Source organism: Rhinopithecus bieti, unplaced genomic scaffold (genome assembly GCF_001698545.2).
Source record: "Rhinopithecus bieti isolate Rb0 unplaced genomic scaffold, ASM169854v2 scaffold_79622, whole genome shotgun sequence".
NCBI lineage: Eukaryota > Metazoa > Chordata > Mammalia > Primates > Cercopithecidae > Rhinopithecus > Rhinopithecus bieti.
Window position 1 is genome coordinate 318426 of NW_016829846.1, and position 24274 is coordinate 342699.

Consider the following 24274-nt stretch of genomic DNA (forward strand, 5'->3'; position numbering starts at 1 on the left):
AGTGAGGCAGGGAGGTGGGGGTGGGGCTGGGCCATGAAACAGAGTCAGTCTAGTTAGGCTGTAAAATCTAAGTGTCAAGATGCAGTGAACTGCAAGTCCTCCTCCCTGAAAAGGCGCCTGCGGTTGAGAAGGGTCTTGAGCAGCTCGGAGGATCGGATTCCGGCCTCCCGGCCTCTTCCCAGTCCGCGGGCACCTCGGCTACCTTTTGGCAGCTGGAGAACCCAGCCAGGGGCGGAGCCGAGAGCGGCTGCACTTGCTGGGCTGGGCTGGGCTGAGTCCCACGAGCCAGGGAGCTGGGGCTCTAGCGCCGCGCCCGAACAAAATAAAAAACGTCACAGAGGCGGCGGCGGCGGCCAATCAGTGGAGGGCGCGCGCGGCCGCGTGCCCCTCGCGCTCTTGGCCGCCCCTCGCGCGCCGCGTACGTGCAGCAACCGACTCCGCCCAGCGAGGCGGAGCCTAGGGAAGCCGCGGGCGGCCGGCCGCGGTCCGGGAGCTGTTGCTGCTGCTGCGGCGGCTGCACCGGCGGCACCGAGGCCGAGATCGAGGTCGGGGTGCGCGCTTAGCAAACGTGCCCTATCCGTGCGGCTTGGCTGCGCCCGCCCTTGCGGCCACCCGGGCGTCTAGGCGGGTCTGTGCGCCGCCCCGGCGAGGATGCGGCTGTTCCGGTGGCTGCTGAAGCAGCCGGTGCCCAAGCAGATCGAGCGCTACTCGCGCTTCTCGCCGTCGCCGCTCTCCATCAAACAGTTCCTGGACTTCGGTGAGTACAGGGCCAAGGGTCCCCATGAGCCCGGGGCCGCCGCCATTCAGGCTGCTACCCCAGATCTCCGCAGCTTCGGGGTAAAGTCCGTGGGAACCGCAGGCGAGGCTAGGTGATATCCGGGGGGCTCTCCTGGGGCTCGGATTTCGGGGCGTGGAGGGGCAGGGCCTGGCCCCCTCGCACCCAGCCTGGGACTTACCCGGAGACACAGAAACGGCGTCTCATTGCAGGACCCTCATCGCAGGCGAGACTGACTCCCCAAACCTGCCATCGTTAGCTTCACATCTACTTGACACAAACCTCACAGCCCTTAAAACTTCAGAACGAGACGTGGGTGGGTTTTTAATGTTTTTATTTTAGATTTTTTTTTTTTTTGGTTGGGTAAGAACTGTTTAGAAATACCTTGAGGTTAAATAAATTATGCAACGGCATTTTGTCCCTTTTCTGCTCTAAGGTGTTGCTGTGTGGCTGGAGTGGCAGGACTCGAACTGTTGTCTTCATCAGGTTATGTTAAAGCAGTTAGAGGCCTGCACTGCAGACGCCTTAGATGCTTGGGAAGAGCGGACGCCTGGGTTCGTAGCATCAGAGCAGGGTCTAATACAACTCTGGCTTTAGTGCCAGCACCTTTCGTTTCTCTTCTCCATTGGTGTCCCACCCACATTTCCCCGTCCGGTGGGCTGGTGGGCGGCTTTCACGGATTGAGGTGGGACCAAAGAAGATCCGGGTTCCCAGCCTGCCTCAGGCCTAGCTGAGATGGGAATAGATTCCACCACCTTCTGTTAACTGGATCATGTTTCCCCAGAAAACGAAGGAGCTGGTTGTGAAACACCTAAAAGTAAAACGCATGCATTGAGGTATCAGAATGGAACTCAGCATTCCTGAAGGAAAATAAATCCAGCAGCAAAGATGTTCTAAGCTCTCGAGGGGAAATCGTGGGGTGTCTGTTAATTTAATGAATTTTGTGTAAATGTCAAGGGTGTCAGTGATAGTGTCAGTTGGGCATAAAAACTAAAGTGCCAAGTGGGTAGAACATTTGAGGAAGACCTGATATACAAAAAGTGATGTCCATACTTTTTTTTTTTTAAAGCTAGGATAGGAAGAGAGGAATAGGTTAAAGTTGAGACCAAATTAAAATTTTAGAAACCAATTTACCAGAGAATGATGATGAAAGTCAAAGTTCAATGAGACATTGATCTTTGTGTCTTAAAACTTCACTCCCAAAACCTGTTGGTAGTTTTACTTACCGTCTTGAGAACTTTAGAGGTTTGAGGCAGTTTCTGACTTTAGAGTTTAGAAAGTGTTGCTGTTGCTGTAAATATAGGCACGTTTTCCATCTTTTAGGTTTAGGGAAGATTCTGAAGGTATCAGCCTTTCATTAGTGGAAACTGAGACAGGATAATTCACAATAAAAGGAACAAAAGGAATCCAGAAATGCCCAGTTCTTTCCGCCTTCAAAGTTTAAGCGATAGCTCCAATAGCCAGCCAAAATTTTGGTTAGTTGATTTCCATAGCAGCTAGTGTCTACCCGTGTTAATAGGTATTTTGGCAAGGATGTTATGTGAGTAGGAAAACCAAGTGGAGGATATTGTTATCATGAAAAACCTGTGGGGCCAGTATCTGGAAACAAATGTTCTAATTCTGGCTCTGCCACTAGCTCAGAATGTGCCCTTGACTAAGTGACCAAACCTCACTGGGGTTCATTTTCTTCATTAATAAAATGAGTAGATTGTATCAGGCGATCTTTAAAAGCACAGCTCACCACTCTACGATTGTGATTTCAAAGGAGAAGGCATGAACTTTCTAAAAGAAAACTACCAAATCTTTTGATAGATATTTCCTATAAAAGTCTTCTGATCTATTTTGGGAGGGGTGGAGGGATTCACTAAGGTCACGAGAGAAGCATAATAACTTAAGGGTTTCCTTCAAGTGCTAGATATAGTTGTAGTGGAATTTGCTAGAAGTGACAAGACTAGTTTGTAACACCCAGAGATGAATCAGGTGCTAATCAGCCTATCTTTAATGACCAGACAACTAAAAGAAGGGAGTTGTTGCAAAAAGTCCATCTCTACTTCTACTTTTCTCTTAGTTCTGTCTCTTCATAGCAGTTCTATTTTGGCAAGTGATGTGGGAGTTGGAGAATTCAGAATGGGTGTGGGATATTTTTAAGGTGAGGAGAGAGGAGGAGTGAAGAGGCTTCATGCCCCTGTATGATTAGAGAAAACTGCAGGAGAGGGCCAGACACTTAAAGCACCAGGTAGCGGGCAGTGGATAAGTGAACGAAGCCAACAAGTGGAGGACTGTGACAAATCCCTGGTATATGGCTAGCTCCAAAGGGGCAGCTGATTGGCACCAATTCAGTATATTTCAAGAAACTTTGGTATAAACAAAATAGACGGATGGATCAAGTTGGCTCACAGGCTACTAGTTTATGAACTTTATGCCTTTCTCCATGGGTACTTTACAAATGGGACATACATTTTGACTAGAGTAACTAGACAGGGACCAGAGAAAGGAGATACACAGGATATACACAATTTGTTACAACCTTGGTAAATAGGCTTTCTTATGTGAATGTACCGCACATCAGTAAGTGAGATTATTTCCCGTGTTCAAAAGTGGAGGCTAAAACTGGTTGTTACTTCAGAAGCAGTGATTTTATTTTAAAGCAGGGGTTCCTGAGCCTCAGCACTCTTGCCATTTCAGGCCAGGTAATTTTGGTAGGAGCTGTCTTGTGCACTGTGGGAAGTTGAGCTACATCCCAGGCCTCTACCCACTAGATGCCATGAGCACCTCCCACTCCAAGTCGTGACAACCAAACATGTCTCCAGTCATTGCCAAATGTCCCCTGGGGGAGCAAAATGTCCCCTGGACTTCTGTTGAATCACTGTTTGGAAGCGTTTACTTGAGTGGTTTTCAGGCCAGGGCCTCATACTCTGAATTTTGTTGTAAATGGTCTGGGGTGCTAGGGGTGGAGAGCAGAACATTGGTATTTTTAGGAGATCCCCTGTCATTCTAAAGCATATCCAGGGTTAAGCATCATTAATCAGATGATCTGTCTGATCTACTGGCCCCCTTTCATCTATGTGCAGTATTTTCTCTATGCTTTTAAAATAATGAAAGTTTCTTGAACTCCATCTTGACTTGAAATATAGCCTGCCACACAGTTAGCAAATATAGCAAGAATAACAAGTGTTCTAAATGGATTTTAATTTATAATGGCAATAGTGCATTCCAAATGGTGGCATTTTAAAATGAGATTTTATTTTGGGCCTAAGATTACAGTCACATGGTTCCAAATTCAGAAGGTGCAAAAGGACACAGAAAAGCCTACTTCCCACTTGTGCCCACTGGCCTCCCCTTTTTTGCATAAATGGCAGTTTATACCTTTGTCTGTACCTTGTTTTTTGAGCTTAATACCTTAGAAACAGACCTTTGTATATCTGTACCTGCAGAACTTTGTTTTTCCTTTTTATGTCTTCTGAGAATTTGGTTATATGAATGTACTAGAATTTATTAGCCAACTTTCCCTATTGATGGCTACAATTAATAGGTTGTTTCTAGTCTTTGCTATGGCAACCTGCCCTCCAGTGAATTATTATATGCATTGTCATTTCATGCATGTCCGGGTGTATATATAGGACAGATTCCTAAACGTGAGATTGCTACATCAGCAGGTATGTGCATTTGTCATTTTGACGAACATTGTCAATTGCTTTCCATAAAGGTTGTCTGTTTTCCCCCTCGCAGAAGTTTCTGAGAGTACCTATCTTCCTATGCCTTCACCACAGTATTGTCAAACTTTCGATTGGTAAAAAAAAATGGTATATCTAGATAGAATTTTTTTCTCCTTGATTAAAGATGTCTTTATTTTAGTTTTTTATTATGGAATTAAAAAAAAAAAAACTTAGGCGGGTGCCTGTAATTCCAGTGCTTTGAGAGGCCAAGACAGACGATGGCTTGAGATCGGGAGTTTGAGGTCAGCCCTGGGCAACATAGCGAGATCCTGTCTCTTAAAAAAAAAATTAGCCAGGAGTGGTGGTGTCACACACCTGGGGTCTTAGCTACTCAGGAGGCTGAGACAGGAGGATGGCTTGAGCCCAGATTGAAGCTGCAGTGAACTGTGTTTGTGCCATTGCACTCCAGCCTGGGGGATGCACATGTATAGGTAAATACCTACATAAATTTTATTGTGTATAATTAAGGTATACAACATGATGTTATGGGATACATATAGTTAAAAGGTTACTACAGTGAAACAAATGAACATATCTATCATCTCACTTAGTTACCCTTTTTTATTTTTGTGGCAAGGTCCACTAAAATCTACTCATTTAGCGTGAATCCCATATATAGTACAATTTTATTATCTATTATATATTCTTCATGTTGTGCAATAGATCTCTAGACCTTAAACATTTACAGAAGTAGAGAGAATAGAATGATGAACTCCTGGGTTTGTTTTATTGATATCCATGTGCTGTTTATCTGTAGATGTTGTATGTGTGGTCTGTTAGATTTTCTTATCAATGTCATGCTTGTTTCAAAAAGATAAATTTTTGTTTTCAAGAAGATAAATTTTTTTCTTTTCTATGCTAAGACTAATTTATCTTTTGAATTATCTGTTTTTTAAAGATTTGGTAGAACTTCATATGAAAGTGTTTAAGCCTATATGTTTTGGGGAATTTTGTTCTCTGACAGCTTTCTCTATTCTGTGTTATTGATCTCTGTAGATTTTCTGTCTCTTCTAGAGTCCATTTTGATATATTTTCTTGAAAATTATCCTACTTGGTCAGGCTCAGAGGCTCACGCCTGTAATCCCAGCACTTTGGGAGGCCAAGGCAGGTGGATCACATGAGGTCGGGAGTTTGAGACTAGCCTGGCCAACGTGGTGAAACCCCATCTCTACTAAAATACAAAATTAGCTGGGCGTAGTGGTGGACACCTGTAATCCCAGCTACTGGGGAGGCTGAGGCAGGAGAATTGCTTGAATCTGAGGCGGAGGTTGTAGTGAGCCAAGATCATGCCCTTGCACTCCAGCCTGGGTGACAAGAGTGAAACTGCATCTCAAAACAAACAAACAAACAAACAAACAANCTAAGACTAATTTATCTTTTGAATTATCTGTTTTTTAAAGATTTGGTAGAACTTCATATGAAAGTGTTTAAGCCTATATGTTTTGGGGAATTTTGTTCTCTGACAGCTTTCTCTATTCTGTGTTATTGATCTCTGTAGATTTTCTGTCTCTTCTAGAGTCCATTTTGATATATTTTTCTTGAAAATTATCCTACTTGGTCAGGCTCAGAGGCTCACGCCTGTAATCCCAGCACTTTGGGAGGCCAAGGCAGGTGGATCACATGAGGTCGGGAGTTTGAGACTAGCCTGGCCAACGTGGTGAAACCCCATCTCTACTAAAATACAAAATTAGCTGGGCGTAGTGGTGGACACCTGTAATCCCAGCTACTGGGGAGGCTGAGGCAGGAGAATTGCTTGAATCTGAGGCGGAGGTTGTAGTGAGCCAAGATCATGCCCTTGCACTCCAGCCTGGGTGACAAGAGTGAAACTGCATCTCAAAAACAAACAAACAAAAGAAAATAAAGAAAATTATCCTACTCATTGAGGTTTTTAAGTCAGTTTGGATAGCTGAGATAGTTGTCATTGAACAGTCTTAATTTTCCCTGTGACATTTGTCCCCTCTTCTTCTTTAGTTGATTATTTATTTGGTTGGATTTATTAGTTTTATGACTTTTGTTGTCTAGTTTATTGTCTGATTTAACTTTAATAATTCCCTCTGATCTCAGGTTTATTTTGCTCTTTTAAAAATTAGGTGCTTTCTGTTCTCACTCACAAGTGGGAGTTGAACAATGAGAACACACTGACACAGGGAGGGGAACATCACACACCAGGGCCTGTCAGGAGGTTGGGGGGTAGAGGAGGGAGAGCATTAGGAGAAATACCTAATGTAGATGACAAGTTGATGGGTGCAGCAAACCACCATGGCATGTGTATACCTATGTAACAAACCTGTACGTTCTGCACATGTACCCCAGAACTTAAAGTATAATAAAATAAATTAAATGCTTTCTTCTTTGTTTTGTTTATTTCAGTGTTTAAGGTTAGTTATTCCTCTGAGCACTGCTTTAGCAGCTGATGTGTGTGTATTTGGTCCTTTTTCTCTTAGCTCTTCTGCATCTTCAGGTTTTATTTTCCTATGAATGAAGAGTTGTTTGAGGGAGTTTAAAATTTCCAGTGAGGATGCATTCTGTATTTTAATTTTATTTATGTCTATTTTTGTTGCATTGTGATTACAGAATGTTGTCTGAATTATTCTCTAATTTATTGACGTTAACTTTGAAGCTCATTATATGGTTGTTTTCTGTGAGTGTTCCTTGGGCAGCAAAAAGAAGGTTATGCTGTTGTCTCAGGTTGCAGAGTGTGATATATCAGCTCTGTAATATTACGTAATTTTGGTTTTGTGTAACTTTACTTTTTTTATCCACCTGATTTGTCATGGATCAAACACAAAAGAAGTTAAAGCCTCCTAATAATGATTCTCTTTCTCCATATAGCTCCTACAGTTTTTGCTTTATGACAATCAGTGTTATGTTTGATGCTTATTAACTCATGTCCTCGTTGTGAGATATGCCCATTAGCATTAGAGTGCTGCCCTTTTACTAGTTGAAGGCTTTTTGGCCTGGATTCATCCTTATTTGACATTGAGATCTAGTTCCCTATTTTCTTGTTTACATTTCCTGGGATGGCATTGCCATCCTTTTATTTTCAGTTTTTCCGAATTACTTTGCTCTAAATATGTCTCTAAATGTAGTGTAAAGTTGGGTTTTGCTTTGTGAATGAATCTTTTTCATGCGGTAAGTTTAACCTGTTTATACTTACTGATATGATAGATCTGTCATCTGTAATGATCAGCATTTGTAATGTTCTATTGCTTTCTGTTTTTAATACCTCAATTTTCCTGTTATATATTTGCTTTGTTTTACCATATTTATTTTAATAAATAGCTAGGCTTGAATTTTTGATTCTAGTGGTTATCTTTATAGTTATTACTTTATTTCTGTAGACCTTTGTCCCATATGGGTCACCACCTGTCAGCTATGAGACCTTCGAGCACTTGAAATGTGGTCGAAAAACTGAATTGACTCAATTTAAATTTAAAACGGATACTTGATTCAGTTAATTTTTACATCTGTGTGGAATATCTTGGATATATGAACCTACTTTATCACCTGTAGATTTTATGAAATCTCTTTATAGGTCAATTATTTCTGATAGAAATTTAGCCTCTGAATTGAGATGTGCTTTCAGTATAAAATACACACTGGATTTCAAAGACTTAATGTAAAAATAGTAAAATATCAGTACATCTTATATTGATTGCATGTTGAAATGGTAATATTTTAGATATGTTGGGTTAAATGGAATATTATCAAAAACTTTATTTCTTTTTTATGTTAATGTGGCTACTAGGACATTTTAAATTATATACATGTTTCTTTTTTTTTTTTTTAATTATACTTGAAGTTCTAGGGTACATGTGCATAAGGTGCAGGTTTGTTACATTGTTTCTTTTTTTGTTTGTTTGAGATGGAGTTTCGCTCTTGTTGCCCAGGCTGGAGTGCAATGGCGCGATCTTGGCTCACCACAACCTCCGCCTCCCAGGTTCAAGCAATTCTCCTGCCTCAGCCTTCTAAGTAGCTGGGATTACAGGCATGCACCTCCATGCCCAGCTAATTTTGTATTTTTAGTAGAGACGGGGTTTCTCCATGTTGGTCAGGCTGGTCTTGAACTCTCGACCTCAGGTGATCCGTCCGCCTCAGCCTCCCAAAGTGCTAGGATTACAGGCGTGAGCCACCGCGCCCGGCCTGGCTCACATATTTCTATTGGACAGTGTGGCTTCAGATAAATATATGTTAATTCCTTATTGGGAGCAGTGAAAACATCACATTTTAATGTTCAGAATAAACATTTATTGAATTTATTATTTTTATTTATTTATTTACTTACTTGAGACAGGGTCTCACTGTGTCGCCCAGGTCGGAGTGTAGTGGCGTGGTCTTGGCTCACTGCAACCTCTGCCTCTCAGGTTCAGGTGATTCTCCTGCCTCAGCCTCCCGAGTAGCTGGGATTACAGGCGTCTGCCACCACACCTGGCTAATTTTGTATTTTAGTAGAGATGGTATTTTTCCATGTTGCCCAGGCTGGTCTCGAACTCCTGACCTCAGGTGATCCACCCGCCTCTGCCTCCCAAAGTGCTGGAATTACAGGCATGAGTCACTGTCCCTGGCCTGAATTTATTTCCTTAAATACAACTTTCACATGTCTTGTTCCATATTTTTTTTTCTGTAAACCTCTCTGGAATTTTGGATCAATTTATTGTTTTTGACTGGCAGTTAATATTATGGTGGCTCCTTGTTATATTTGCCCAAATTTGAGTTCTCTTTCCCTTAAGCAGTTGTGATAAATTAAAAATTCTCTTAATTATATAAGAAAAGGAGAAGTTGGACTATTATGGCATAAAGATAGAACCTTCTGAATGTTGAATGAGTTGGTAGGAAATGATTCACATTTTCTTTTGGACTTGCTTTTCATCTTCCAGTCTCTCCCTGTCGGCTTCTGGTTCCCGTATTCACCACTTTTGTCCCCTCCCTGCAGACTGACCTCCCATTTGTTTGATTTTCCAGTTACTTTTGCACAGCCACACTTGCATTAAAGAGATTTTGCTCCTGCCTCCTTTTCTTAGATTTTATCCTCATTGTCTCTTTCCAAAGGACAGGCGCTTACCTCTTCTTTGTAACCTCTCACAGCTCCCTCAGCTCAGCTTGCTCTGCAGAGTGGGTGCTCCATGAATGGCAACTACTGATGGCATGCCTGACTCCATATTGAGGTTATTAAACATTATGTCACTTTCATTTAGTCAGTTATATAAGGTTATTTATTTATCTTATTTATTTATTTTGAGACGGAGTCTCACTCTGTCGCCCAGGCTGGAGTGCAGTGGTGCCATCTCGGCTCATTGCAACCTCTGCCTCCTGGGTTCAAGCAGTTCTCGTGCCTCAACCTCCTGAGTACCTGGGACTACAGGCATGCGCCACCACACCCGGCTAATTTTTGTATTTTTAGTAGAGACGGGGTTTCACTGTCTTGGCCAGGCTGGTCTCGAACTCCTGACTTCAGGTGATCCACCTGCCTCTGCCTTCCAAAGTGTTGGGATTACAGATGTGAGCCACTGTGCCCAGCCAAGTTTAAACTTCCATAGTGTCCCCACATGTAAATATAGCATCTCTCAAATAAAACCATCAGAAAGCAGATTGTCTGACAGCCCTGCCATCTTTTCACAAAACTTCATATTTGATTTCTGTCATAATCACACTGGCTCTGTGAACCTCAGAGCCTTTAGCTCTTAGAAGGTAGCGGCCAGTTTCCCCATTCTTACTATTCTTAAAGTTTAAGGGCCCAGCCATCTTCTTTTCCTTTAGAAAGTATTTTAAGATACTTCGGAGATACTTTGGTTCCAAATGACTCCCTTTGCAAAGTCTTGTTTTTTTAAGTCATTTTGTTCCTCGAAGTCTGATCACTACTGGGGACAACAGTGATTGCGTTCTTGGAGAAAATGAAAAGGTTTTTTAAAAAATTATGTTAGGAAAAGGGAAAAACAATCTTGTTCTGCTTCTGAGTGTGTTTATTTTGTACCTTTACATATATAAATGACAGTTTTTTTTTTTTTTTTTTCCTGTAAGCAGTAGTTTTTCTACTACAAGGTGTCACCAGGAATTAGACCAACCTGTTTGGAGAAAGGAACCAACTATTCCGAAGTAAAGGGGAAGAGAAAAATTTAGTTGAGGGTAAAGATATCTAACTTGGCTTATTGCATCTTGACCAGCTTTTAAATCTAAATAAAGAATTGGTCCAGGCACTGCAGCTAATGCCTGTAATCCCAGCATTTTGGGACGCTGAGGCAGGAGGATCACTTGAGTCCAGGAGTATGAGACCAGCCCGGGCAATACAGTGAGACCCTTGTCTCTACAAAAAATAGAAAAATTAGCCAGGCATAGTGGTGCACCCTTGTGGTCCCGGCTACATGGGAAGCTGAGGTGGGAGGATTGCTTGAGCCTGGGAGGTTGAGGCTGCAGTGAGCTGTGATCATGTCACTGCACTCCAGCCTGGATGATAGAGCAAGACCATGTCTCAAAAAAAGAAGGAGGGAGGGAAGTAGAAACGGAAGGAAAGAAGGGAGGAAAGGCGGGAGGAAAGGCAGGAGGAAAGGAAGGAAAGAAGGAGGAAGGGAGGGCTTTCTGGGCCTTTAAGATCTGATAAGGCTGCATTTTAACATGACATGGTTTATCTGGCTCTGGGGCAGCTCTCAGGCACCAAAGTCATAGCTCTGGCCTCACTGTCTTTGTAGCACTTATGTTTTGTGTGCTTTTGAAAGTGGAGACAGCTGCAGTTACTGACCTATTGATAGTTGGGTGGTTTCCTCCCATTAAGCTTTTGGAAAATTGATCAGACTGTTGGCAAGATTTGGGAAACCTTGGTTTTGTTACTGGATGGAATCTGAAAATATCACTGCTTTTTCTTTTCCTTTATATATATAGGCATTCCATTATTTTACTTCCATGGTGATCTGATTTTAGAGTTGGGCAAGTCCTTTTATTTTAGGAATACCCTGGTCTAAGAATGTCAACCTATAGCCTGAGGGCTGGCCACCTGTTTTTTTTTTTCTAATTAATAGACTGTTTTTTAAAAAGAATACAGTTCGTCCTCCGTATCTGTGGGTTCCATATCCGTGGATTCAATCAACCTCAGATAGAAAATATTCAGAAAAAAAATTCCACAAAGTTCCAAAAAGCAAAATTTGAATTTGCCTCTTACTGAATACTCTGTTGAATCCATGTAAATGAAATAATGTGTAGGCCTTGTAACTAGTCTAGAGATAATTTAAAGTGTATGGAAGGATGTGCATAGGTCATATGCAAATACTCTAGGCCATTTTATGTAAGGGACTTGAGTATCCATGGTTTTTGATATCCAAGAGTATCCTGAAACCAATCCCCCACAAATACTGAAAGGCAGTTTTAGGTTTACAGCAAAATTGAGCAGAAGTACAGAGTGCCCACAGAACCCCTCCCCACCCCCAAACACAGTCTCTGCCACCATCAGTATCCTGCACCAGTGTGGGACATTTGTTATAACTGATGAACCAACATTGACCCATCATTATCACCTAAAGTCCGTAGTTTACATTAGGGCTCATTCTTTGTGTTGCACACTGTGGGTTTTGACAACTCCTGTTTTTGTAAATAAAGTTTTACTGGAACACAGCCATGCTCATTGATCACATATTGTTAGTGACTTTTGTCCATCCACAACAGCAGAATTGAGTATTGACAGAGACTATATGGCCCACAAAGCCAAAAATGTTTACTATCTGGTCCTGTACAGAAAGTTTGTTGATCCCTGTTCTAAGACAAATCAGTTCCCTCTTTAAAGAACTGAGCAGTGATTGGTCTTAATTTCCATTTAAGTGGTAAAGCTCTGTTTCTCCTATATGCTATTAACAATAAACTTTGGCTATCTGGAGTGTGACTTTTGGGGTAGTGAAGACTCTTCCAGGTAATCGGGTGGTTTACCTATAGGATATCTGTCTCAGAGTGGAATTACCGTATGAAAGCCTTTGACATTTTATAGCTTTAATTTATCCAGGGCTATCAGCAAAGTTTAACTGTATCCGTTTCTCCATAACCCTGCCAAAATGAGGTTTTATGATTTTAATTGCATCATAGGTAACACAGGAATGAAAAGTGCTTTTTCCTTTGCTTGGGTTTTTTTTTGTCTGCTTTTTGTTCTGTGGAAAGTGCTATTGGCCATTTTGTAACCAGAATCTGGACATTTTATCATGTGCATAAATTCCTGTGTATATTTGGCACAGTAAGCTGTTGTGCTGTGTTAAGTATCGTTTCCTTTGGCAAAGTAATTATCAAAGTATAAAATTGAAGACATTGGAAAGAATTGCTATATTACCTGTAATATAGGTAATTCATCTGTTTTCTGTGATAGCCCTTCCCGCCTTTGCCCATATATTTCCATACGTTAACACTGTATGTTGGTTTCCTTTTTATCTAGTGCACAGTCTGTGTTTTCATATGGTCAGTATCACCTATATCATTTACAGTGCTTTTATCATGGTCAGATTTGTCACCTATAGCAGAGTTTGTAAGTAGTTATTAAATCTCTCTGGAATCCATTGCCATTTTCTGATGAGCCTTTGTAGCTAACTCGTTTTTACCCTGTTCTACTGTTAAGTTGCCCAACAATTATTAAGACCTCAAGTTTTTCTCTTGAAACTTGGCTGTTTCTCTTTGATCATATGCTGAGCTCTCAGAGTAGTTTGTATTTGTGGGTTCTAGTCAACACGGCAACTTTTCTGATTTTAACTAAATATCACATTTTAACTTTGTAATTTATGTTGAAATTTGGTGAGGGCGGTTCCTTATTTATTACTTTACACTTTAAATAATTTTTGCTTTTCTTGTGTACTAATTCTTCTTGATAAATTAGTCATTGTGCACCTTGAATAGCATATCATCAAAAGTGTGCTAAGGGAACTGTGGGTGGGTTACGTGGTGTTCTAGGGTTTCCATCTTTGTCATGTACTTGGCATTGAAACAGGCATTGAGGCCGGACTTGGTGGCTCACGCCTGTAATCCCAGCACTTTGGGAGGCCAAGGTGGGCGAATCACTTGAGGTTAGGAGTTCGAGACCAGCCTGGCCAACATGGTGAAACCCCATCTCTACTAAAAAAATACAATACAAAACAAAGAATCAGCTGGGAGTGATGGCTCACATCTGTAATCACAGCTACTCGGGAGGCTGAGTCAGGAGAATTGTTTGAACCTGGGAGGTGGAGGTTGCAGTGAGCCGAGATATTGCCACTGTACTCCAGCCTGGGTGACAGAACGAGACCCTGTCTCAAACAAACAAAGGAAAAACTAGCATTGAAGTATCTTCAGTTAGCCTATTTCGCTTTTATGGCAGGGAGGCTAGTTTACCACTATACTTGCCTTCATGGGAGCTGGGTTTGATTGTGACCCATGGTGGATGTCCTTCATATCCCTCAAGGAGAACCCCGTTCTTGGTCATTGTCTCATCTTAACTCTGAGATTATACCTTTTGTCATAATGAATGGCACAAAAATTGTAGTAAACTATTACATTTGCACAGGTCAGCATTTATATTCCCGCTAATTGAATACTTAGGGTTCTAACTCAGTGGTATGTTATTTCCCTAAGGGTCACCTAAACAGTTGTGATTTTATTTTCATTCTTGGACTTAATCTATGATTCTACTTAACCATTTGAGTTGTACCAGTGTTGCTTTCTCTCTTACCAGGGCATGGAGGTCAGTATATAATAGTCTCACTGTTGGGAAGAAATGATCACCTCTCTAACATTTTCCCACACCATGAAGTTAAATATTTCGCCGTGTGTTGCCGGCCAGAAAACAGTAGGGCCTTTTGAAATTTGTAACTTACATATATTTTCCCACAATTGTTACATTTTCATAGACCAGAGAACACTCAGGCTTCTATTTGAACCTTTTCTTGGATCTGTTCTAGTAGGGTATAATGTTTCCTTATATTTCTTAATACCTGCCTGTGGATTTTGTATAACTTTGGTTAATTTCTCCTCCTGATTCTGCAGTTAAATAGAAAGCAAAGTGGTTATTGCTATATTACTATTCCTGCATTGGTCATGTAATGCGCTTGTGTGAGCACTTTATTTGTAATAGACTCTTCTGGGAGGAAGCTGCTTGTCTCAGGGAGTCTCCTGTTCTCTAGAAATTGCCCTTCATGGCCAGGGTACTGCTTCTTTTGTTAGAGCTCCTTACATATTCTCTACCCTGTTATCTCTGGCCTACATACTCCTATTCCTGTTTCTTTGACCTGAGCTTGACTTCAGGGAAGCTATTGGAGAAGGAAATTAAAATGGACTCTTGGCCAGGTGCAGTGACTCACGCCTATAATAATCCCAACGCTTTGGGAGGCCGAGGCAGGCAGATCACATGAGATCAGGAGTTTGAGACCAGCCCGGCAAACATAGTGAAACCCCATCTCTGATAAAATACAAAAAAAATTAACCAGGCATGGTGGCACTTGCCTATAATTCTAACTACTTAGGAGGCTGAGGCAGGAGAATTGCTTGAACCCTGGAGGCAGAGGTTGCAGTGAACCAAGATCCCGCCACTACAGTCCAGCCTGGGCGATGGAGGGAGGCCCCGTCTCAAAAAAAAAAAAAAAGCCTTTATATGGCACCTGAAAAAGATTCAGTATATTCAACTAGCACTTACTGAGTACTTACCAACTAAAATAGGATATCATCTCATTCTCCCAACAGCCACGCCCATTTTACCAATTAGGAAACTAAAGTTCTGAGCAGGTAAGAAAATGACTCACACATATAATAGATAGTAGAGCCACGTGTCTGCCTGCCTGATCGTCTTACCACCTCTTTATAGCAGAGAAAGTAGGTGAGGGAATGGGCGCAGTGTGTGAGCAAAACAAACTGGAGGAAAGGACCATCGAGTTCATTGTCACCGCCTCCCAAGCATTACCACATCCTGAAGCACAGCCGTTTCTTTCTCGAGTTTGTTTAGTTTTTGTCTTCCCCATTTAAGATCATCGAAAAGTGAAAGGGAAAAAAGAGAGCTGACACTGAAAAGTCTCTTACAGAGTACAAAGATGTTTGTGGTCAGTTTCCTAAGAGGCTGAAATAAAACTCAAAGGTGAAAATAAAGACAACAGTACATGGGTAAATAAAAAATTGGGGATGCTTAATAGCCATTGTCTGGGGCTTGAGGAGTTCTTCGATTTGTTTACCCTCACTGAATTTTCTATGATTGGATGCTAGTCCATGGTTCTTAGGCCTGGCTGTTCATGAGAATCATCTGGGGAGCGCCTAAAATGAGTGACACCTGCTCCCTACATAAACCAATTAAATCAATCGCTGCGGATAGGAGTCTAGGTGCTGGTGCTTTTGGGTTACCCAGGCGATTGTGTAATAATATTCTTACAGAGTTAAAACCACAGTGTTAGATCTGGTGAAATTTTTGCCCAAGAGCTATGAACCACTTTAGGGGATAGAGTCTGTAAGTGAGATGCCAAAGGTTAACACTGAAGTCATTCTGGAGTCCATCAGCATTAGTTGAAAGTTCTGGATTTGGAATGAAATGGAAACTAAGAAGCATTGGGAAATTGCCAAGGCATAGTCATTGCCTTTGAGGAGCTCATAGATAAATGAGAAGCTGGGACAAATACATAAATTTATATATGCTAGCCAGAAGGATGAATCATATGATTTTGTGGTATCTTTTCTGCTGTCCCTACCTCTCCCTTAAATGTTTTTGAAATAAGGGTGGTTTCTGGGAACAGGTAAGGTGTTAACCCAATTGTCCTTTATCTGAAATGTTGTTGGAGGCTTTCTGGATGGAGATCACAAAGAGAAGAACAAAATGTAAATGTGCATACCCTTTTCTTTTCTTTTTTTTTTCTTTTCTTTTTTCTTTTTTCTTTTTTTTTTTGACGGAGTCTGTGTTGACCAGGCTGGAGTGCAGTGGCATGATCTTGGCTCACTGAAAGCTCTGCCTCCCGGGTTCATGCCATTCTCCTGTCTCAGCCTCCCCAGTAGCTGGGACTACAGGTGCCTGCCACCTCACCTGGCTAATTTTTTGTATTTTTAGTAGAGACGGGGTTTCACCATGGTCTTGATCTCCTGACCTCGTGATCTGCCCACCTCAGCCTCCCAAAGTGCTGAGATTACAGGCGTGAGCCACCGTGCCCAGCGCCTTTTTCTTGACTTCCACCTTTTTTCCTTGGCTGTTTACTCCCAGCACTGCTCTCCAGAGTTGTCTTAGAATTTACATTAGTAGGCAAGGTTAGTGTATGATAAATAACTGTATAGAGAGACAAACAAAAATCTTATCCTCTTAGACTAATTCATTGGGAACTTGAGCTTAGAGATTGATGTGGTTTGGCTCTGTGTCCCTACCCAAATCTCATGTTGAATTATGATCTTCAGTGTTAGTGGTGGGGCCTGGTAGGAGGTGATTGGATCATGGGGGCAGATTTACCCCCTTGCTGTTCTCACGATAGCGAGTGAGTTCTCATGAGATCTGGTTGTTTAAAAGTGTGTAGCACTTCACCCTTCGCTCTCTGTCTCCTGCCACCATGTGAAGACGTGCTTGCTTCCCCTTCGCCTCTGCCATGATTGTAAGTTTCCTCAGGCCTCCCCAGCCATGTGGAACTGTGAGTCAATTAAACCTCTTTCCTTCATAAATTACCCAGTCTCAGGTAGTTCTTTCTAGCCACATGAGAACAAACTAATATGGAGATTATCTGTAATTTTCCCAATTTTACACATGAGAAAGTAGAAGCCCCATGTAAGGAAGAGACTGTCCCAATCATCAGCTAGTTGTTGGTATAACATCTTGGCCACCTCTTCCAAAGGGAACCAGAAATTATTCTTTTTATGAGGCCAAGGGAACTTACATTTGTGTGCCACTCTCTGCTAAACACAATAGTAGTTAGCTGTAATTCTCACCGCGTCCACATAAAGTAAGTGTTTCCATTTTTTGGATCAAGAGTGTAAAGCTTAGATAGTTTAAGTCTCTTACCTAAGCAAAGTTAGGGGCAAAGCCATGGTTAAAATTCAGGTAGAGTGAGGTAGGTTGGTTTGTTTTTTGGAGACAGAGTTTTCCTCTGTCACCCAGGCTGGAGTACGTGGTGTGATCTTGGCTCACTGCAACCTCCTCCTCCAGGTTCGAGTGATTCTCCCGCCTTAGCCTCTCAAGTATCTGGGATAACAGGCACCCGTCACCACGCCTGGCTAATTTTTTGTATTTTTAGTAGAGATGGGGTTTCACCATGTTGTCCAGGCTGGTCTCGAACTCCTGACCTCAAGTAATCCGCCCACCTTGGCCTGTCAAAGTGCTGGGATTACAGGCAAGATTGAGCTTTTAAACCTATGCTCTTTTCAGTTTAACATAGTATGCCATTGTCCCCAATGCAATTATTTATAGCAAATATAGTCTCTATTAGCAATGCTGAGGTTTTGTCTAAATTTATTCTGTTACACAATCAGGAAATGGTGTAATCTAACGCTTATCTAATTTTATTATTTCAGAACTATCAGATTGATACCTATTCCACTTACTTACAGTGAAATAATTCTACTTCTGAAAACCACTACTTGTTAGTCTGCATTATCATCTCTGGGAATATGAGAAGCAGTATATGCAGACTTGTACTCCAGTCTTAATTTCTGGTGCCTACCAGCAGTGTGAGCCTGGGCAAATCACTTAATCCCACTACACTTCAGTGTCCTTATCTACAAAATAGAAATGCTAGTGGCTAATCATAGGGTGGTTGCATTGATGACACTGAGAACGTATGGCATAGTGCATAGCACATGATAGGTGATTGGTAGATGTTGGTTATGAATTTACTGTGAGAAGTTAGTGACAGCATTTCCTGGATGAAGTCAGCTTTCTGCTAAGAATAAAAGCTGGGTAGGGAGCTCTTAACCTTGAATGCTAATTATCTTCAAGTTTGTTGGCTGAAGGTCTCAGCTATGTAAAACTGATCATTTTCCAAGAAACATAGCACTTTCAGCTCTTTTGTGCTTTGAGGATGACTTGCTTTGGATTCCCTTTGATCACTGTGATGGCTAACTAAACGATTTGCCTCAGTTAACCTCAAATATGAGTACAGTGTGACCATTAGCTATTCCTGCTTCCATGACAACAAGGCATCCTGTAACTCACCAATTTACCGTTAGGACTAGATTCTAAACTCCCTTCTGGAATTAGGTTGATATGGATGCATGGCGGCTTTAGCTGCATAGTGCTTGTTACTCACATGCTCTAGCTGGTCACAGCTTTATTTGTGACATCTGTTCTGAACGCATCATGTCTCTTCTTTTCCACTCTCTGGCCTGACACACCATATTGACTGTTACTGCCACTGTAGTATTGTCTTCCTACCTCCCTTTTGGCTCTTCTTATGATCTTAAGGATTGAATACCCTTAACCAAATATATAGAATGAATTGACCTGTAAGAGGGATTTACCATTACCTGCAAATGTTATCTTGAACCCCTGAATTTTATTTGCTGTGTTAACTTTGTAACTGAACTTATTGGGTGTTTTAATTTTCAGTTGTGATCAGAGGTTTTTTTTTGTGTGTGTGTATTTGTATGTGACACAGGCTCTCACTCTGTCACGTAGGCTGGAGTGCAGTGGTGCAATCTTGGCTCCCTGCAGCTTTGACCTTCCGGGCTCAAGCGATCCTTGCATCTCAGCCTCTGGGTACACAGCACTACAGGTGCACACCACCACATCTGGCTAATTTGTGTATTTTTTGTAGAAATGGGGTTTCACCATATGCCCCAGGCTGGTCTCGAACTCCTGAGTTCAAGTGATCCTCCTGCCCTGGCCTCCCTTTGGGATTACAGGTGTGAGCCACCACACCCAGTCAGGAAATTTTTGTTGCTGTTGAGACAAAGTCTTACTCTGTCGCCCAGGCTGGAGTGCAGTGGCACGATCTTGGCTCACTGTAACCTCCACCTCCCAGGTTCAAGCAATTCTCATGCCTCAGCCTCCTAAGTAGCTGGGAATACAGGCACGTGCCACCACACCTGGCTAATTTTTTTGTATTTTTGGTAGAGATGGGGTTTCGCCATGTTGCCCAGGCTGGTCTAGAACACCTGAGCTCAAGTGATCTTCCCACCTTGGCTTCCCACTGGGATTATAGGTGTGAGCCACCGTACCCAGCCAGGAAATATTTATTGAATACCTACAATGTACCAGGTATTGTACTAATGGACTCTTCAATCTTTTGAGCAATCATGATACAGGACGTAGAACTCATAGAACTCGGTGACCGAGGCAGTGGCAGAGGGCATTGCCCAAGCGGAGGGCACAACTTCTGGGCCCACAGAGAAATCCATTCACAGCTTGCTTTGGCTTTGTTATACAGAGCAGCAGTTTTCTCACTAGTCTGTGTAGATATATATTTCAAAAGAGCAGACAAACAGGATTTCTAAAGAGAGAGGATCAAGGGACTACTACCTTGATTAAGAACTCTGTCCCAATCACCTTGGTACCCCCTTTTCCTATCAGAAGAACAAAAATCATTACATGAAGGGTACCACGGGTATCAGACCCCATTAGGAAGCTCTGCATATAGTAGCATGTTTTGTATGAGATTTTTTTTATTTTTATTTTTTTTTAAAGAATAGAACGATTCTAGTTATAGGAAGATTTTTATTAGTATTAGTTGCCGTATTGCTTTATTTTTCCCTATTCTCTCTCTCTCTCTCTCTTCTCCCTCTCCAAGCATCACATGCTTATGCGCTTTTTTGCTGAAGCATTTGAGAAATAAATTGGCAGACAGTCCATGCCTCTTTAAACCTCCTAAGAATACTTAAGATATGTATGTCCTCAGCTTAAGGGCATTCTCCTAATAACCATGATACAGTTATTACCCTTGGGGAATTCATCATTGATATAAAAATAAAATGGACCATCTAAATTTCCCTTAATGGGGCCAGGCGCTGTGGCTCACGCCTGTGATTTCCAAGCACTTTGAGAGGCTCAGGCTGGTGGATCACCTGAGGTCAGGAGTTCGAGACCAGCCTGGCCAACATGGTGAAAACCTGTGTCTACTAAAAATACAAAAGTTAGCCGGGCGTGGTGGTGCACATCTGTAATCCCAGCTATTCAGGAGGCTGAAGTAGGAGAATCTCTGGAACTTGGGAGGCGCAGGTTGCAGTGAGCTGGGATCATGCCACTGCACTCCAGCTTGGGCGACAGAGCAAGACACTGTCTCAAAAAAGTAAAACTAAAAAAAAAATAAATTTCTCATAACGGCTGCTGGTTTCTGTATTGGACAACTCTCGGGTCTAGAACACTCTCAGAAGGCACTGCAGCAGAGGAGGCTGCTGAGCATAGTGCTGCAGAGCCCAGGGTGGGGGGCAGGAGACTCCCACCTCAGCAACGCAGTAGACCAGTAGCGGGGAGGAGTGGCAGGAAGGCTGGCTGGGTGCAAACAGGAGAATGAACTAAAAGTCTGCAGACAGAAGGGCCACCCTTTGTTCTGACCTTTAGAACATTAACAGCAGGCAGTTATCTCTATCAGCAAGGTAAAGGACAGAAGGGGGTTCTTCTCTAAAGACACTGATGGAACTATTTTCAGGAGAATCAGGGAAGCTGGTGTGGTGTTAGTGCCCGCTGAAAAGCCCCGTGTAATCAGGAATTTGGGGAGCTCACTCCACCAAGAGCCCCACAGGGCTCCCAGTCTTTAGCCTGCTTCCCTCCCAAACCTGACTGAACAACCAAAGATCACCACATGTCTGACGGAAGCCTACAGCGAGAAAGAGACTAACAAAGACAGAAAAATGGACATTAACCCCCAGAAGAGACAAAACCTGACTGTCTATAAAAGAGTGCTTTAAAATATAATTTAGCAATAAATCATCTACAAACCCCCATTAACATCCTAGAGAAGATTACATTTTCCAAAGATGACCATGAGGATACTTTTCTATAGTGTGACCTTGGCACCCCTCTGTCAGGAGTGGGAGTCGAAATTTCCTTCTGGAGTCTGGGCAGGCCCTGGCTACTTAGCCTAATTGATTGTGTTAGACATAGGCCAGCCGTGTGACTTCTGAGCCTGGGTCATAAAAGGCCATGCGGCTGCTGTCTTTTCACTGAAGTGGTGGAAGGATCGAACTAGCCCGAGGATGCCGTGATGTGAGAGAGCCCAGGAAGAGGCCACCCCAAGCTGCTCAGATGTGCAATCCTAGTTGCGAAGTCATCTGGCCCAAGCATCAGACTTAGGAGTGAAGGGGCCCTCGGATGCTTCCAGACCCAAGATCTAGTCAACCTGCAGCCTTCGAGTTTTCCCAGCTGAGACCCAGATAAGCCATCCCTTCTGCGCTCTGTCTAAAATCCTGACTCACAGCATCTGTGAGTGTCATAATATGGACATTGGGCTGAAAGAAGTCATGTAACATCTGGATGTTTGGAGGCATTGAATTTGATAGGGAATAAAGTGTGCGTGAAGTCCCCAGTCTTGGCTCTTTGTCTCTGAAGTTCTGACTTACTCTTTTTTTGTTTTTTTTGAAATGGGGTTTCACTGTGTCACCTGGGCTGGAGTGTAGTGGCACAATCACAGCTCACTGCAGCCTCGACCTCCCAGCTCAAGCGATCCTCCTGCCTCAGTCTCCCAAGTAGCTGGAACTATAGTCACGCACCACCATGCCCAGCTAATTTTTTATTTTTTGTAGAGACTGGATCGCCCTATGTTGCCTGGGCTGGTCTTGAACTCTTGTACTCAAGCAGTCCTCTTGCCTCAGCCTCCCAAAGTGCTGGGATTGCAGGCATAACTGACTCACTGTGATTAATAATAATAACCAAAACATGGTCTGGCCTAGAGTGGAGGCAGCCCCAAGTTTGGCAGATTCCAAATCTAACCTATTTTGATCTCTTCTTAGATTCAGGAATGAATTTTCTTGAACAAAGGAAAACTCTTAAGCTTTTAAGGCAGTGAGAAACTGCTCATGAAGCAAAACAAACAGTTTAAAAGTAGAAACTAAGTTTTTAAAACAGTTATTCTTTGAAGGACATTCACAATCATTTGGTAGGTCTCCATTCACATGTCAGGTTGTTTCTTCTGAAGGACTGTTCAATTAATCATTGTTTAACCCTAGTAAATCCAAAAATTAATGACTCATTCTTAAATTCAGTGTTTTCAACAGATTGAAATCTTATAACTACAACTGGAGAAAAGAAGTTGAAGAACTCACCTCCACACATGGGCATAAACATGGGAAAAACAGACATTGCACACTACTAGACGGGAGGGAAGTGGGCGCGGGTTGAAAAACCACCTGTTGGGTACTGTGCACGCTACCTGGGTGCAACATCCCCATGGAACAAGCCTGTGCATGCACCCCCTGTATCTAAAATAAAAGTTGAAAATTTTTTTATAAAGAGCTCACCTTAAAATCACATGTTCTCAGTTATATTTTACGAATTTTAACATGGTTAATGGGAAAAATACATTGCCAACTCAGACATTTAGTTGGTGATATTAATGAAAAGCATTTATTTGATGATGTTAATAAAAATTATCAGAATGAGCTGGATCATTCTGGTGGGTTTTTTTGGTGGCTTGCGAGTAATTTTCCATGTATTGCTCTTTATCTTATTATTGCCACTCCCAAACCACCCCCCAGCCCCCACCAACTGCTAAAGCTGAACAATGGACAAAGAAAGCCTTCAAGTAATCCAGACAGAGGAGACTCTACATTTTAGGAGGCATGGTCTCTGTTGATTGAAGACAGTGTAAAATATGTCCTTAGCCTCTGCTTTAATTAAAAGGTGCTTATTGTCAATCGCTTGAACCTAGGAGGCTGAGGTGGTAGTGAGGTGAGATCCCGCCATTGCACTCCAGCCTGGGCAATAAGAGCGAAACTCCATCTCAAAAAATAAATAAATAAAAAAGAAAAATAAAAAAGAAAAAGTTTCTTATTATCAGGTGACTTGATTAACTGAAGAAATAATTATTTTTTCTGCCGCCTGTAAATTACTCGAAAAGAGGATTAAAGCCAAGCCAGGGTTATCAGCCACTACGGAAACCAGGTATAAAGAAATATGTCTGTGAGCTCCTGCTCTCAGGTGGCTAGCTAAACGCTCTTGGCTACCTCCTGGTCCAACCATCGGGAAGGCTTCCTGCATTAAATTGAAAGTCATTTGTATTTCTGTGTCTACTCATCCTAGGTCTTGGTGAATGTGAAGCTGTATGGGACCTTTCTAGACAAAGCAAATCATACCTTTTGCAAATATAGTAATTGTCTCCAGCTTCCCAATAAAAGGACAAAGTATAAAAAACAGAGGCCAGGCGCAGTGGCTCACGCCTGTAATCCTAGAACTTTGGGAAGCCGAGGCGGGTGGATCACCTGAGGTCAGGAGTTCGAGACCAGCCTGGCCAACATGGTGAAACCCCGTCTCTACTAAAAATATAAAAATTAGCCGGGTGTGGTGGTGCATGCCTGTAATCCCAGCTACTCAGGAGACTGAGGCAGGAGAATCGCTTGAACCCAGGAGGTGGAGGTTGCAGTGAGCTGAGATTGCGCCACTGCAGTCCAGCCTGGGCAACAGAGTGAGACTCTGTCTCAAAAACAAACAAACAAACAAACAAAGCAACCAGAAACAGAAGAGAATGAAAGGATCGTCAAACTTAGGAGAAAAACAGAAGAAATGCACACGAGTGTATTTGAGTCTAATGACCTGTTTGCATCCACTAAGTCAGAATTTTCCAAGGCCCCTCACCTGCTCCCTTTGTCATCTTTGAACTGATACCAGGAAAAAACTTAATTGGTAAATTTGAATGAGATGAAGTATATTGAGAAATGCAGAATAAAACTAGAAAGTCAAAATTAAGTAATG

General features: G+C 42.3%; 1 protein-coding gene across 1 annotated transcript in view; it reads left to right on the top strand.

The window, feature by feature from the left end:
• Window positions 1-416: 416 nt before the first annotated feature.
• The window catches only part of PDK3 (pyruvate dehydrogenase kinase 3), a 78985-nt gene continuing 55127 nt past the window's right edge, over window positions 417-24274 (top strand). Inside the window, exon 1 of the mRNA XM_017865001.1 lies at window positions 417-757. Coding sequence (XP_017720490.1) covers window positions 652-757 — 106 coding nt within the window. The 5' untranslated portion in view covers window positions 417-651. The remainder of the gene's footprint in view (window positions 758-24274) is intronic.